Here is a 16,788-nt window from a genome sequence, read left to right on the forward strand (position 1 = left end):
ATAGTGGAAAGAGCCCTGACCTGGGAGCTGAGGATTAGGTTCTAGTCCCACCTCCTCCATAAATCACTGTATAACCGTGGGTTTGGATCTTGGTCTTAAATATTGAGCAAGTTGATTTTTAAAGTTAACTTCAGCTCTAAGATTCTAGGGTTCTGAAATTTTCCCCATTAAAATTTGATGAGTTATAAATGAAAGCTAAAGAGTAACAGGTACATAATTCCTTTTATAATTTACCCAGGAAGAGCCATTAAGGGAGACCCAGTTTTTTTTTTTTTCTTTTCAGACTTTCCCAGACCATTAATGATTGGAATGAAAAACACCAGGTAGAAAGGAAGAGCTCTTGCTCGAATTTTCAGAACAAATGGAGCTCTTGCTGTACAGGACAGGTTCTACTCTGAACAATTAAATGTGGTCATATTGGGAACTGGTAAAGTGAGGCAAGTACTTTGGACCAGATGGGATGAATCTTACTCCAGCCAACCTGGTCCTAGAATGTCCCTTCTAGTTCAAAATTTTTGTTCTAGGACTCACCTGTTCACCCCTTCCAACTATTTTAACTCTTATGCCTTCTTTTTCCCAATGTTGTTCTCACTTATTTACATGCTATGATGCTTTTCTATGTGTTAAATGGCTTTTATAGACATTATCCCATTTGATCTTGCTAAGTAAGTAAGGCTGTTGTTGCCTACCTATACTTAAGAAGACCAAGGCTCAGAGGAAATAAATGACTTGTCCAAGTCCATGATACCTTACTGGTTAAAATGATAAGAAATAATGTAACTGCCTTAATATGACTTGGTTATTTGAAGAGCCTGAATTCAGGGAATACATTCTTTTCTGGTTAAGGTAGATCAAACTATAACTCCTGATTTAGGAGAACATACATGGTGTCTATTATGGGGCATTGGATATTGAGGCACAGAGTTCATAGAACTCAGGGAAATAGTGCAAGAAAAGTGAGAAACAATGGCAGTTAGTTTTTCGTAATGAAATCCTGAGATCTAGTGGGAAAGGAGCGAATGAAGAGGACTCCAGCAAGGCACATGAGAGCAGAGGATGTGCCCCAGTGACAGAGTAGAAACTGATGGCACATCAGAGCCCATCTGTGATGGCACACAGCAGGGGCTGCTGCTGTGCTCTCAGGAGCCACACAGGATGTAGCTATAGCATATGCATGCTTAAAGTCTCAGTCTTCAAGATAGTTTTTGGCTCTCTGAAAATGAAATAAGGTGTTTTGGATGACTAGAATTCTTTACAGGCCAAGGAACAAGGAAGAACTCAGAAGAACATGCTGCTTCCTCTGTTCTCCCTCAGCATGTGGAACCCTACAAAAAGTGGTGCTGAATTAGGAGTAGGGCCCTTGCATTCAGCTGAGGCCCTGTATCCTCACTCCTTCCATGCCCTTGGCTCACCAGGAGGCAGTGTGTAGGGGTGGTGGTAAGGCTCAAACTGACCTGGATTTGAATGCCAGCTTAGGGTTTTATTTTTTATTTTTTTATTTTTATTTTTTGGCTTTAAAATGGAAAGCTAACCTACCTTATAGGATTGTTGTGATAATTAAAATGAAATTATATAAAACTTCTAGCACAATATTTGGCACTCAGTAGGCCCTCAATGCTTATTATGAACCCAAACTAGATGTATTTGTCAGTATTTTGATGCAGAAACAAGCAGCGCCTAAATCTCAATAGCTCACAATATACACTTAGTTCTTGCTCGTATTATATGAGACCTGCAGTCAGCTGTGGGTAGCTATGGATTGGCTAGGTTTGGTGGACTTAGCTCAATTCCAATTCTCTTCTTACTCCAAGACCCAGGATGAAGGAGCAACCACTATCTGAGCATTTTGTTCTCACAGTGGAGAGCAAATGCTCAAGGGGGTCAGGGCAAGGGCAGAGCCAAACCATACAAATGCTTTAAAGCTTCTGTTTGGCCATATCTATGGCACATCTGCTCACAACCCATTGACCCAACATGTCATGTGGCCAAGCTTATAGTCTACGGGGTGGTAAGTATACTCTGCCCACAGGGACCAACGCAAGGATGGGGAGGAAACATCACTGGGAATAAATACAACTGGGTTAAATTATTCAACACATGTATGGAGTACTTACCATGTATCAGTCTTTAGAAGTCTGCAGAGGGAGCTTGTTATTAGTCGGGGGGATAGATGGCTAAATAAGAAATTCTCAGGGAAAGTGATGTGATTCTTTGGGGTACTGTGACTGCTGTAAGAACAGGAAGAAGCTTCTAGAGGCAGTGATAGCTGAGCAAGTCCTGAAGGATAAGTAGGAGTTGGCTAGAGAAGAGTGGCATGGGGGAGGGGGAATCTGCAGAGGGAACAGCCTGTGCAAAGGCCAAGAATCAAGGGAGGGCATGATGTTTTCTGAAAACTCAAATGCTTTAGTGTGGTTAGAATATTTAGTACTATAGGAAGAATGGAAGGTAGTGGCCCCATCTCAGAGGAGTTTTTGTGCTCCTGAAGGCTAGAGGGAATCTTTTAAGAATCAGAGCAAGAGAGTGGCACAATCAGATGTGCGTTTTAGAAATATCATGTGGACCTCAGTGTGGAGAGTAGATTAGATGTGGACAAGGCTTGTAGCAGAAATCAACTAGGGGACACTTGCAGAAAGCATGGCAAGACACGATGAGATCCTCAACTCACATGGTACAGTGAGGATGAGAGAAGTGGACAGAGTGACCAGAGGTGGAGGACATAGGACTGGCTTGGATGGATGTGGTGGTTGAAGGGGAGAGAGTGTCAAAGTGCCTCCAAGTTTCTGGCTGGGGACTACTGGAGATGCCATTCATCAACATGAATTAACACAAGAGGAGAAATTTGTTTTGTTTTGTTTTGAGACAGAGTCCCACTCTATTGCCCAGGCTGGAGTGCAGTGGCACCATCTCAGCTCACTGCTGCCTCTGCCTCCCAGGTCAAGCAGTTCTTGTACCTCATCCTCCCAAGAAGCTGGGACTATAGGCACACATCACCATGCCCGGCTAATTTTTGTATTTTTAGTAGAGACAGGGTTTCACCATGTTGGCCAGGCTGGTATTGAACTCCTGGCCTGAAATAATCTGCCTACCTCGGCCTCCCTCAGTGCTGGGATTTTAGGCGTGAGCCACCGCATCCTGCTAGGAGAAATATGTTAAGGAAGGAAGATGAACGTTCTCCTCCCTCCCTTCCCCCTCTCTTTCTACCTTCCTACCTTCCTTCCTTCCCATTTGAAGTATAGCCTAAGCTGTTATAACTAAGAGATCCTAAAATATTGTAACCCACACAAAAGAGTGTATTTCTCCCTCCTGTAAGAGTCCAAATCTGTGGGGATAAGTCTACCATTTCCAACATGCAGCTTCCAAGACTGCTCATAGCTATTCCTCAGCAGGAAGGGGCAAGAAAAGCAGAGTTCCAGGGCAAGCCACTTGTTTTGAGAGAGGTGGCCCAGACGTTACACACATCACTTCTCCTAACATACCTTTGTCCTGAACCTAGTCACATGGCCACACTTAGCTAAAAGAGAGGCTAGGAAATATATACTACTTGGCTGGCCAAATTAAACCTGGGAATTTCTATTACTGAAAGGAAGAAGGAGATGGTTGGTGTCTCCATCTACAGATGGATGAGTTTGAGGTGCTTGCATAACATCCTGATGGACAGTGAAGTTGTATATTTGATTCTGGAGCTTAGGAAAGAGATCTACACAGGAGATATGGATAACAAGTTAGTAAAGGCTGATAAGAGCTTTGTTAGAGGAGTTTTTTCCTGTCTAAATGGCTGTTCCATCCCAGAAGTCTGACCCACTTGGAAACCAAGACAGTTTTCAAAGTACCTCCACATTGCAGGGTAAAGACTGACCTCTTTTAGCACTGCTTTGTCCCATTGGAACAGCATGTAAGCCAGCTAGACATCACCCATGAATTCATTTCAGATCTGTGGAAGATGAGGCAAATGAGACAGAAAAAATGTTTCTAGCTTTTACCTACACAGTGGTGGCAGAGAACAAGAAAGGATGGCACACTTGGAGAAAATATGCTTGATGAATAGCATGATTTGTGTAAACAGACGCCAGAGTTATTGGCAGCAAATAATAACTATGCCATGAGCAAAAATCCACCTGGGCAGTGGCAGCACTGGTATTTACCATGGCCCTTTGGAAAAGAGTGACACATTGCTGCTTTTGAGACTCTTTGGGGGAAAACATATGACAACACTATCATGTTTTTAAAAATTTCAAGACGGTACATCTGGTTACCCTAATCCTAAAGTGGATTGAGCAATCAGGTATACCATGGTAACAAACGAGAAACTGATTCTGGCCAAATTAAGCAGGAAAGGACTTTATTGGAAAGAAGTTGATTAACTCACAGAATCAATGGGAAAGCTGGAGAATGAGACTCAGAAAATAGGCAGATTCCAAGGCAGTGTCTACTATTCTTGGTAAAGCCTTTTTATTTTAGTTTTTTAGGATTTTTTTAACACAAGTTTATCAAGGCGATGAATAGTTCCTATTTCGAGAAGAAAAAAAGATTCAAGCTGCATTTTCTTTGTCTTTATACTTTTAGCCTTGTCTTTAAATATTTCCCAAAATGTTTTATTCTCATCCTGACAGTGCTACTAAAGGCTGAACAAGCTTTCTTTCCTTGTCTGAATTATGACCAAACCCAGAGGAGGTGTTTACTCATCCCCCTATTCATCTCCTACACTGAAAAAAACCTGCCCATTAGTTGTTCCTAAAAAGTATTTTAGGAAATTGGGACAACGTGTTAAAACTGTAAAACAAAAGAGAAATTTCTTAAAGAATACCTAACTTGACCAGCTTGACCAACATGGTGAAACCCCGCCTCTACTAAAAAAAACCAAAAAAACAAAAACATTATCTGGGCATGGTGGCACGTGCCTGTAATCCCAGCCACTCAGGAGGCTGAGGCAGGAGAATTGCTTGAACCCAGGAGACGGAGGTTGCAATGAGCCACAATGTTGCCACTGCACTCCAGCCCGGGTGACAGAGAGAGACCCTGTCAAAAAAAAAAAAAAAAAAAAAAAAAAAAAAAAAAAAAAAAAGAATACCTAACTTGAAGGCAGGCAAAGAAAGATTTGTACAGGTTGGGCATTGCTAATCTGAAAATTTGAAATCCAAAATGCTCCAAAATCTGAAACTTTATGAGTGCCTATGTAATGCCAAAAGTGGAAAATTCTATACCTGATACATTTGCTTTCTGGTTGTTCAATGTACACAAACTTTGTTTCATATACAAAATTATTAAAAATATTGTATAAAATTACCCTCAGGTTATGTGTATAAACTATATATGAAACATAATTGAATTTTGTGTTTAGATTTGGGTCCCATCCCCGAGATATCTCTTCATGTATATGCAAATATTGCAAAATCCAAAAAAACCTGAAATCTGAAACACTACTGGTCCCAAGCATTTCAGATAAGGGATACTCAAACTACATTGTCATACTGAACGAAGAAAGAATCTGAAGGCCAAGATACGCTGAGGAATAGGCAATTCTGAGGTCAAATCCTGCTTTTGGTACTCAAAAGAGTTAAGGGGCGGTGAGCATTATACAGTATTTCTAAAGATGCCTGTCTCTAATGATGATATTTTTCCATGACCTTTAGCAGCAATCTTTGTTTCTCTAAAATGGGGCTGTGCTTATAGGGCTGCATCCCAAAGATGCTGGCAGGAATAGCTTACAACTAGTGGGGGAAAGGAACTTACTTTGAAAAAACTGAGAGTGCTAAAAATAAGAATAGCATTGCCTTAGAGTCTGTGTTTGTGATTCTTGCAAGAACACAGTTCATCATATATAGAATCTTTTTCTTTACGTGAGAATTGGAGCAGGACCTTTTTTTGCACATGCAGCGAGACATTGTCTGCACTTGAAGCTGATCTTCCCTAGCCTGGTGACGAGGTACCTACACCTGGAGATTAGCTGAGATGGGGGCTGCTGCTCTGAGCTGTCACTCTTCACTCTACCTTTAGGCAACTTTCCTAATTATTGGCCAGATCCATTCTCTGAGCTGGGGAACACCTGCTAAGAAAGGCCCCTCAGACTCACAGGTTCGGTTTTCATTTATTCATTGATGCATTCCACATTTTTTAGCTTCACTTATATTCTTTGCCTTTGCTGTATGCTAGGGATACAAAGTCAACCAAATCCTGGCCCCTGCCCTCAGGGACCTTATAGTTAGAAATGAACTTTACATTGAATTTCTCAAGATGAGGGACTGGTCTTTTAAATCTGTTTTACCAGAACTTAGAGTAGTGTTTCAAAATATGTTTTTGGTTGAATTAAAATTAGATAGTCAAGGGTGGTTTTCCTGGAGGTCAGGGCACCAAAACAGTTAAAAGAATAGTCTGGTGGTCTAAAAATGATGACTCCCTCCTCTGCAAAGCAGAAAACCACCCATGGTCTTCAATTCTAGTCCTTCTTTCAGTGAGGAATTCTTAATTTTTTTTTTTTTGATTTAGAAGGTCTAATTTTATAGATGTACTCTCTACAGTATAATTCTTTGCCTTGCTTCACTTCTTTTCCTCTCTTTTGCTCTCTCCGCTAAGGTGCCTCTCTCTAGTTTTCCAGAATACCTGCTTTAGTTTATAGGATGAAGCACAGGTTCTTTCTGCACCTCTGTAAATTTCTTTATAGGAGTTTGAAACTCAAGTCCCATATGGTGTTACCAGTGCCTGGACTTGGAGGCCCAGCCTTCCCGTTGTGCCAGCGTGTGCTTGTTTATGTGTGGGCAAGACCCTTTTTCAGTGCTTCTCTGTGTCTGCCTCCCAGGAACTCCTTCAGTTACATGGCCTGATATTTGCCCAGGAGGATGGGATAACATACTTATGGTCAAAGGATGGAAAATATTTCAGTATGACTGGAGCATACTGGGGGCCATGTCAAGGAGAAAACCTTATATGCCATGTCAGGGTATTTCAATTTTGTCCTGGAGGGAATGGGGAATCGATGGAGGCCTTAAAGCAGGAACTGACATGATTGATGTGTGTTTTTAAAACAGTATTCTAGAAAAATATGGAGAGTGGATTGGGTTGAAAGTAGGAAGACCATTTAGTTGGCTATTGTCAAACCCAGGTGGTGGTGAGGACCTGTGTAAAAGGATGGTGAAGATCTTTGGAACCAGTCAGTCTAGGTTCAAACCTGAACTGCTGTCACCTGCTAACCTTGAGATGTTAGGCAAGATACATACGTACAAGCATTCTCTGAGCATCACTCTCTTCATCTATAAAACAGGTGTAATAACAATGCCTACTTTATAGGATTTTGAGAGAATTCATTAGGATACTACATGAAAAGTGCTTAGCACAATCCCTGACACACAGTAAACATTTTACATCTATTATCTAGCAGCAGAAATAGAAACTTGATTTAAGGGAGTGACAGTGGGAAGAGAAAAGGATCAAATTTGAGAGGTATTTAGACTTAGCGACCAATTGAATGTGGTCAGGGACAGAGAGGAAATTATCAAAACTAAGATTTCTATCTAGGGCAATAGGTTAAGTGGTATTTTGGCAAAAGAGCGAGGGATAGAGAAAGGATGAGTTTATAAAAAAGAACTAGGGTGGGAAAAGAGGAGATGATGAATGAGGTTTAGACATGTTTAATTTAAAGTGTTTGTTAAATATGCAGATGAGGCTTAAGGGAGTTGGGGGTGTAAGACATAACTGGTAGTTGGAACCTTAGGAGCAAATGAGATTTCTTAGATCAAATGCACAGCTTATCACTACAAAGAGGCTGAAAATGTTTAATTTATCTGTAATTCAAACTTATAGTTACATATTCTTATTAGCCTGTATAGACTGCAGCATAAGAAGTACTTGTTCTTGGTACCTGGTTTTTGGCATCTGACAAGTAGGAAAATTGAAAACTAAAACAAAACTCTTAAGAGATAGAACCCCAGCTCAGGATACTCCCCTACTCCAGGGCAGACCTCTTGGGAATGGGAGCCAGAGAGAGGGTATCTCCAGGTCAAACTTCAGTGTCCACAGGGGACTGGCAATCCTGGTCCCCACCCAAATTAGCTACCAGCTCTGAGAGGCCTGATCTGTGGGGGTCCCATGAGAGGTATTTTTTGAAGTTAGATGGATAGCAGCATCACAGTTTCAGATTTGGATCAGCCATGCATGAAGAGTATAGGAAACAATACCCGACCCTCAGGAGAAGGGGCTGGTATTAGGGTCCCAGGCAGGCAGGCCAGAGTTCAGGGCAAGGGTTCAGACCCAGTGGAGCAACTGAATTGCAAATCAGGATACCAAGGTGGGAAAACAGTCTCCAAATAAGGTAAACACAAGTTGAGAGAAAGAGATGCTGCCCAGTGGTTGTAGGAAACCTAGGCACTCACCAGGGATCCAGGGTTAGGGCCAGAAGAGCATTTCTAGACCCTACCCTCCAGTGGAAATGGGGGACCTGATAAACTTGGTCAGGGCAGTTTGGGGACTGGATGGCATTCATCTTACAGTTTGAAACCTGTGGTGCGGAAGGAGGGATTGGCATTTTTACTTTTATCTCCAACACTTCACTCCGTGGTTCTCAAAGATCCAATAAACTGACATTTACTTGGAATTCTAATCCTGTCTTCTCCAGATCTACCTTTAGCTTAGAGTCCCATTGTGCCTGTGCGTATACACATGTGTATGCATGTGTGCACACACACACAGGGTTACTCTCTACTTCTGAGTTCCAGGAGGTGCATAAGTGATGTGCAGTGAGGAGCATACCCAGGCAACAGTTCACTGTTGAACCCTTGATGACATATTCCAGCATTCTTGTGCAGGTTTTGCCCTATATACACTCGACATCTCACACCTTGATCTCTGTGCTTGTGTAGCTCTAGGTTTGTAACTTCACGGAAGTCAGCAGACTGCTCTTGATAGCCTCAGCAATGTTAGCAGCTACATTTATTGAATGCTCACTATATACCAGGTATTATTCTAAATACTTAGGACACAATCTCACTTAACCCTCAAACAACTCCATAAGGTAGTTACTATTATTCTGGTTTTGCCAGCAAGGAAACTGAAACTCATCAGAGTTGAGTAATTTGCTTGAGGTCATGTAGAGCCTGGATTCTTACTTAGGACTGACTAGAAAACCCATGCCTTTAAGTATCATGCTATAAAAAGGCAGATGTTTCTGAGAATGTATTTTTTATTTTTATTTTTTTGGAGCATGAGTTTATGTTTATGTAATAGAAGCTGAGAATTGACCAACCTCTATTAATAATTGATTAAGAGAGGCCAGTGGCTTGCTCAAATGGCTAATCTCGTTAACAGAGAAGAGAGCTTGGAAAGTTATTCTTAGTAATTATCTAATGAACAAAACCCCAAACTTTCTCTCTAAAAAAATAAATAAATCTCACCACACTTTTGTACAGCACCCACATGGGTGACGAAATGGTCTGTACACCAAACCCCTGCAACACACAATTTACCCATGTAATGGACCTGCACATGTACTCCTTGAACCTAAAACAAAAGTCAGAAAGGAGAAAAAAGGAAAGGCTAGGAAATGTGATTTCCCAAGCAGTGCCAGAGTAGCAGTGGAGCAGAAAAGAAGTGTGGTCAAGCACTCAGCCTTGTATGGGAATGGTGCCTGTGAGTGGTTATCCAGCCTCAACCACTGCTAATTGAAGTCATTTCACCTCACTTCTTCCCATTTTTATTACCTGAAAAATTGGGGTGTAACTAAGGATTTGAAGAATAATTACAAGGTTAAAAAATGCACTAGAATTTAAGGAGAAACTATAAAGAAATTGATTTTCCTAATCTAGCTACGTAAGTGAGGGAGAAAGGAATTAGCCACATCAACATTTAGTGGTGGTGAAGGGAAGCATGGGAACTAGGGTTCTTCAGTGGGCTTCCAGATGGAATTGTTTGCCTTTTGATGGGGCTGATCTACATAATCTGGATGTAATCAAGCCTGGTGGTGATGGATGGTTATCAAGATTCAGGATGGGAGGTGAGGGGAAAGGTTGGCAAGGTGAGGGAGAATTAGCATTTGAGACCTACTCTTTACCGGTCACAGTGCTCTTCTACTGAGTCTACTCTCCAAAGGTGCCCAATGAAAGAACGTTTGTTAACAACTCAGAGAGTAAGTATTATGATGCTCGTTCTATAGGTGAGGAAAATGAGTCTCTGATTGCTTAAGAAACAGTCACTAGTATATGATCAGATGAGATTCAAAGCCATTCCTATTTGATGCCAACACTATTTTACTACACTTCTGACTCATTTAACTAATTTCCTATGCAAAGTCCTAGAAATTCCCATATTAATAGCCATTCACTTGCTCATACATTTCTTCATTTATTCTGTAGGTAGCTATTGAGCACAGGGTAGGTCCAAAATGCTTTGAGATTTGATGAATCTCAAATACTCTGTTGTATTCACTTCCAGATGTTACAGAATGCAGAAACCCTTTTCCCCAACAGGAATCAGGACCTACTTTTTCATCGTTCCTTTCACTGAATAGAGACATTGGTCTGGATGTCAGAAGATATGAGTACAAATATGTATCTTTCCCTTGTCAAGAGTCCTTCAGTAAAGAGGCATATTCATAAATAAGTTTATGCTTTAGCTGTGGGAGTGAGTTGGCTTTGCAGGATGTCATTGTGAACACTGGCACTAATAAAGGACGGGACCCCATGGAAAGTAGTCCTTTATTGCATGTCTCTGCCCCAAGCTACTTGAAGCTGACTTAGCAGTCTCCTGGATTCAATTTGGAACTTCTTTATCATATCTTCATATTCGTTTTTTCTGCCTCTCATCATAATTCTATTTCTGCTTCTAACCTCACATCAAGCTAGAAACTCTTGACTCTCCCATTCAACTGAGAAAGTTATGTTCCCTTTGCTTGGAATTTCTGGATCTTATCATTGAGTTCATGTGGGACTTTTGCTTCTCAAACACTCCCCTGGTCTCTCATTCACTGAAATTTCTCATTCTTTCCTGGTCACCAAGCCTCAGGTTGGATCTTTTTACCACTTAAACTTCTCATCTGCTTTTAGCACCCCTCCTTTTTCCTTCTTTTGATTACCCTTCAAAGCTTTTGAACTTAGTCTACTGCATTTGATCTGAAATCCTCCATTTCTCTCAAAGACTGATTTTCCTCTTCATCTATGTCCCCTTTGCTGGATCACCAGCTGGAAGGGAAGTCACTTCCTCCTGAAGTGATACTTCCTGGCTTCATTGTCATTATTTATCAAATATTTGTTGAGTACCTATGGACTTCACAAGCCAGGGCAGCAAGATAAGTCTGACAGGCCTGACAGGCATGAAAAGAAATACCTGGAAGACTGTGAGAGTAAATGTCTAGAAGAAAATGCTGGGTGTACTGATAGCACAAAGGAGGAAGTGATAAACTTATTGGTCAGAGAAGGCTTTACAAGAAGCCCTTGAACTGGGTTTTAAAAGATGCAAAAAAGTTGCCCAAGCAACTTTGTGAGGGAAAAGCATCCCAGAAACAGGAGACATCGTGTGCAAAGACCTGGAGGCATGAAACAGGATATCCCACTGGGGAAGCTATTAGTTGTTTGATACTCTTGGAGCTTGGTGCTCAAAGAGAGGTGTTTCAAGAGGCAAGAGGTAAGGCTGAGGAGGTAAGAGGAACTGGATGATGGAGTACCTTGCCAAGGACTTTGGGTTTTATCCTGAGGGCTATGGAGGATGAGTGAAAGGTCTTAAGAAAGAGAGCCATAACAATCAGTTTAGAAAGATCATCTGAACTGTAGCAAGAAGAGTGTACTGGATGTTGACAGATTGAAGGCAGGGAAACCAAAAGATTATTGTAATATTACAAGGAGGAAATGAAGAGAGTCTAAGCAAAGGTAATAGTAATGGGGTTAAAGAGGAGGGATGAAATATTAAAGATGTTAAGAGATTAAGTTGACATGTCTTAATGCCTGACTGGATATAGGGAGTGAGGTTGTATTGGTCCACTCTCACACTGCTATAAAGAACTGTCTGAGGCTGGGTAATTTGTGAAGAAAGGATGTTTAATTGACTCACAGTTCCACAGGTTTAACAGGAAGCATGACTGAGAAGACTCAGGAAACTTACAATCATGGTGGAAGGCAAAGGGGAAGCAAGCACCTTCTTCACATGGCAGCAGGAGAGAAAGAGAGTGAAGGTGGAAGTGCCACACACTTTTAAACCATCAGATCTCATGAGAACTCACTCACTATCATGAGAACAGCACAGGGGAAACCTGCCCTCCATAATCCAGTCACCTCCCACCAGGCCCCTTCTTCCAATTTGACGTGAGATTTGGGCAGGGACACAAATCCAAACTATATTAGAGGGTGTATTTCTGCACAAGGCAACCAGATAGATATTAATGCCATTAATTGTAATTGTGAAAATGAGGTTGAGGGGACACAAGTTAGGGAAGTGAAGTGGAAAGGTGTGACTATGTGGTGGAAGGTGAGGTCCAGGATATGGACACTGTTTGGACATGTTTATTCTGTTTTGCAGCCATGGTCGAAGGCCTTCAGGTCACGGTGACTGACAAGAAGAAGGTGGCCATGCTCTTCCAGCCCACTGTGCTTCGCTGCCACTTCTCAACATCCTCCCATCAGCCTGCAGTTGTGCAGTGGAAGTTCAAGTCCTACTGCCAGGATCGCATGGGAGAATCCTTGGGCATGTCCTCTACCCGGGCCCAATCTCTCAGCAAGAGAAACCTGGAATGGGACCCCTATTTGGATTGTTTAGACAGCAGGAGGACTGTTCGAGTAGTAGCTTCAAAACAGGGCTCGACTGTCACCCTGGGAGATTTCTACAGGGGCAGAGAGATCACAATTGTTCATGGTAATAATGCCCCTATTTTGAATCTAGGAATGGGAGGGAGGTTAGTTTCATTCTTCCCTTCCCTTATGTCAGTAAGGTGATATCCTAGCCTCTCACCCTTTCAGACCCTCAAGACTTTTATTTTATTGGAAATGAGAGCATCAAGAGACCTATCATTGCTTCAGCGGGATGGTGAGGGGGAAAAGGGTGAATCGTGTAAAATCTCTCGAAGACATACAGCTGAACTTTGGAAAGAGTCTTTCCAGAGCCCAGCATCAAGCCTCAGGAGCTTGTTTTTAGAGCTGAATTGAAACGGGTTTTAGGGGAAAACTTCTTCAGTCAAACATCCTATACCTTGACATTAGCCTTTAGGGTCCTTTCCCAAATGTGGAAAGCAGACTCTTTGCAGGGAAAAGGGATGTACGCATACAAATAACAGAGCCAGGTAGATGCTTGACCCAAGCCCCAGGTGGTTTTGCATCAATTCCACCCTTTCTCTTGCTCTCTAAAGCTCTGGAAAGGTCCCAAGAGTCTGATATGACCTATTTGATTATTTGAATTTTGAAGAAGTCCTATGATTTTAGCTTATTTCCAGGAGTTCAGAATAATTCTGGCATTTTCCTGGCTCTTAGGGGCCTCTGCAGGCCTGGTTCAAAGCCATCTCCTACTCCTGAAACTGGACTAGAACTAGACCGGTTTCTGGCAGGCTCTAACTGTCCTTCCTTAGAGGTGCTAGTTTTTGTTATGGTTCTGTTGGTCTTGTTTGTTTGTTTTAAGCAAAGCACACATCTTTCAACCACCATCCAGATAAAGAAAAAGTACTGCAGATACCTTAGAAGGGTTCTCCCCTCCCAACCCCCATTATTCAATGTTTTCTTTCAGAGGACAGAGTTTTAGGACTGAGTCCTTCTTTTTGTGATAACAGATGCAGATCTTCAAATTGGAAAGCTTATGTGGGGAGACAGCGGACTCTATTACTGTATTATCACCACCCCAGATGATCTGGAGGGGAAAAATGAGGACTCAGTGGAACTGCTGGTGTTGGGTAAGTGAAAACCACAGGTGACATTTTAATCTTAGACCGCTTGCACTTGCACTGTATCCTATACCTCTTCTCACTTCTACCCCTGTGTGCATTAGCAGGTTGCATACACAGTTTTATCTTTCATGCACATTTCCTTTTAGAATATGCTGTTTATGAGCAGTAGCTGTACTTATTAGGTCTTACTTCTTGAAAGCTATGACCCGCCCCCCGCCCCCACCTTTTGTCATTGTCCCGAATATTTCTTCTGGTTTCTTCGTTTTTTTTTTTTTTTCCCTTTCCACTTTCACCTTTAACCTTGATTTCTCTGTCTTGTTATATGCTAATTTTGAAGAAAATGCTAGAGGCCTTTGAAGCAAGGTAGAGATTACACAGAGATAAGAATTCACTGATGTGTCAGAACCTCTGGAGACATCAGGAATCCTTTCCCACTGGGTTATCTCCACTTAAAACAATCATAAGAAAAGATAGCTGTAAACTGGAGAGTTCAGTAATAAAAGATGCCCAATAAAAAGAGCTGCTTGGGAGATGTACTAGTGTTTAATTGGAAGCCAGATATCTTGAAACCTAAAAGTGTCCAAGTTATTCTCAAAGCAAATACATCTAATCCTTATTAATACTAATCTCCTCATAAATGAAAACTCATTACTTTTGGCTACTTTCCTTTTTTGTGGATTGGAGGAATGTCAGTGGGAGCTGACCTCTTTGTATGAAACTGAAAATTGAGCACATATTTTGTGCTCTATTAATGTTGTTTGAACAAGAAAATTAGAACATACAGAAATAAGAAAGGAAACTGCATAGTTATAGGGAAAAAGGTAGTTCAGGAGATACACTTAAAGCCATTTTCAAAAGAAATTCCATTTTGTAGCTTCCAAGAAACCAGGTGATAGCAATTTGGAGGAATTCGTAAGGGTGCCTCCTATTAAAAGTAAATGAGGTTGAAGGTTGATTGGTACCGTATGCAAAAATTGTAGAGAAACTCAATCCCTAGGGAGAAAGTGGCAGTTGTTATTTAAGATTTTTAGTTTTAGTCTTTATCATGATTGTGTGACTTTGGCAAAATAACTATTCTGATGCCTTAACATATTTCTTATTGTTTTACTTTACAAAATTATTTTATTTGATTTTATTTTTGAGACAGAGTCTCACTCTGTTGCCCAGGCTGAAATGCAGTGGCTCAATCTCAGCTCATTGCAACCTCTGCCTCTCAGGTTCAAGTGATTCTCATGCCTCTGAGTAGCTGGGACTATAGGCGTGTGCCACCATGCCCTGCTAATTTTTTGTAGTTTTTAGTAGAAACAGGGTTTTGCTATGTTGGCCAGGCTGGTCTCAAACTCCTGTCCTCAAGTGATCTGTCCACCCTGGCCTCCCAAAAGTGCTAGGATTATAGGTGTGAGCCACCTCGCCCACCCAGCCTCATTATATTTTGTAAATTGGATTAAGGTAATAATGGTCTGCCTTATTAGAAGGTTGACTTAATTCAAACAAAGTCTTCGGGTCCAATATATAAAGTGTAACTTGTGACTTGTAAAAGAATGGAAATATGACTGATATTCAGCAGGAAATGAAAAAGTAAAAGGCTTATATTGACATTGTAAAAGAACATAGGGAGATCGGATCTGGGATCTACTGTGACTCTGTAAATCAGAAAGGAATAAAAAGACACATTTTTGCTTAATCACAACTCTAATAGCCAAGTTTGAAGGAACAAGTGGCTCACGAGCCCACAATTAGCTAATTGCAAACATAGTTATTTGGCCAGGGCAGCCATTTGCAGAGAAGTAATTGCCTGTGCAGGAAGAGGAGGCCAGGTAAAAACCACTTTAAATAATTTGGTCCCAGTTGTTCTGCAAACATGGGGAAATGAATAGAGTGAAAGCTTTGTCATCTGAGGATGTGTTAAAGTGTATGAAGGGCAGTCCTCTGGATCAAAACATGCAAAGCAACTTGGGCAAATATGCTATTCTCAAGGAAAAAAAGGGCCAGCAGCGGAGAGGTGAGTAAAACAGAAGTTCAGATGACAGTGGTTGCCAATTATGGGAGGAAAGATGAAGACAAAATATCAGTATTAACTCTAAAGGAATCATAAAGGAAAACTTACTGAGGCTGCAAATCCGAACTCGTTGCAGTAGAAGCAGCCTGTTCATGAAATAGAGACATGCTAGGGCTCTTGGTGGGAAAGAAACACATCATTCTGTTTTGTTCAACATTAGAGATGTTCAAAGCATGATAAATTTGTCATGGAAACTTTTTAGGGCAACACTAGCTGTGTACTTATTTAAAGGGGTTAGTTTGAAATCTACAAAAAATTTTTTGAGTCCATAAAGCACTGTATTTACTTTCCAAATACAAAATTCTGAGTTTTTTTTGTCTTCACACCTCTTTATACAGTATTTCAAAATGCTGTCACAGTTGTAAAATTTCTTATTTTGGGATTATTTCATCCTGCTGGCCTAAGTATTCTTTTTATGTGAGACCAGAAGAGCAAGCTGATTTCTGAGTTCATTCCTAAGGAGATGAAGACCTCTGTGGGAAGATAACTGGGACCCACAGTTTGCTAATTATAATGTTCATGAACCTGGTTCAGTCACTGAATTTTATATGAGGGATGATTGGAGGATTTGGTCTAGCAAAAGTGGACTTGGAACAGTGAGCATGAGAAGTGTCTCCAAATATCTGAAGTGAAATTATATAGAAGACAGATGGAAACATACTCTGTCTAGCTAGATAAAATGGAATCAGGAGTGGAAGTTACAAAGGGAGGGAGTCTATCTCAGTGTAAAAGAAGAGCTGGAGACTTCTAACATTAACAACTGGAGACATCTAAAGATGGAATAAGTATTCTCAGAAGTGAGTTCTCTGTCCCTGGAGGTACTTATGCACAGGAAAAGGTATTCAGTTAAGTTACTTTTGAGCTTTATTTCTATTCTAAAGTTCTT

General features: G+C 41.1%; 1 protein-coding gene across 6 annotated transcripts in view; it reads left to right on the plus strand.

Annotated features, from left to right (window-relative positions):
* The window catches only part of ILDR2 (immunoglobulin like domain containing receptor 2), an 80,766-nt gene that overhangs the window by 24,256 nt on the left and 39,722 nt on the right, over positions 1–16,788 (plus strand). For all 6 annotated transcript variants that reach the window (XM_017867619.1, XM_017867622.1, XM_017867617.1 and 3 more), the window contains exons 2-3: positions 12,493–12,825; positions 13,730–13,849. In XM_017867619.1, the coding sequence (XP_017723108.1) occupies positions 12,495–12,825; positions 13,730–13,849 (451 nt within the window). In that variant the 5' untranslated portion in view covers positions 12,493–12,494. The remainder of the gene's footprint in view (positions 1–12,492; positions 12,826–13,729; positions 13,850–16,788) is intronic.

This window comes from Rhinopithecus bieti, unplaced genomic scaffold (genome assembly GCF_001698545.2).
Source record: "Rhinopithecus bieti isolate Rb0 unplaced genomic scaffold, ASM169854v2 scaffold_3763, whole genome shotgun sequence".
Classification (NCBI taxonomy): domain Eukaryota; kingdom Metazoa; phylum Chordata; class Mammalia; order Primates; family Cercopithecidae; genus Rhinopithecus; species Rhinopithecus bieti.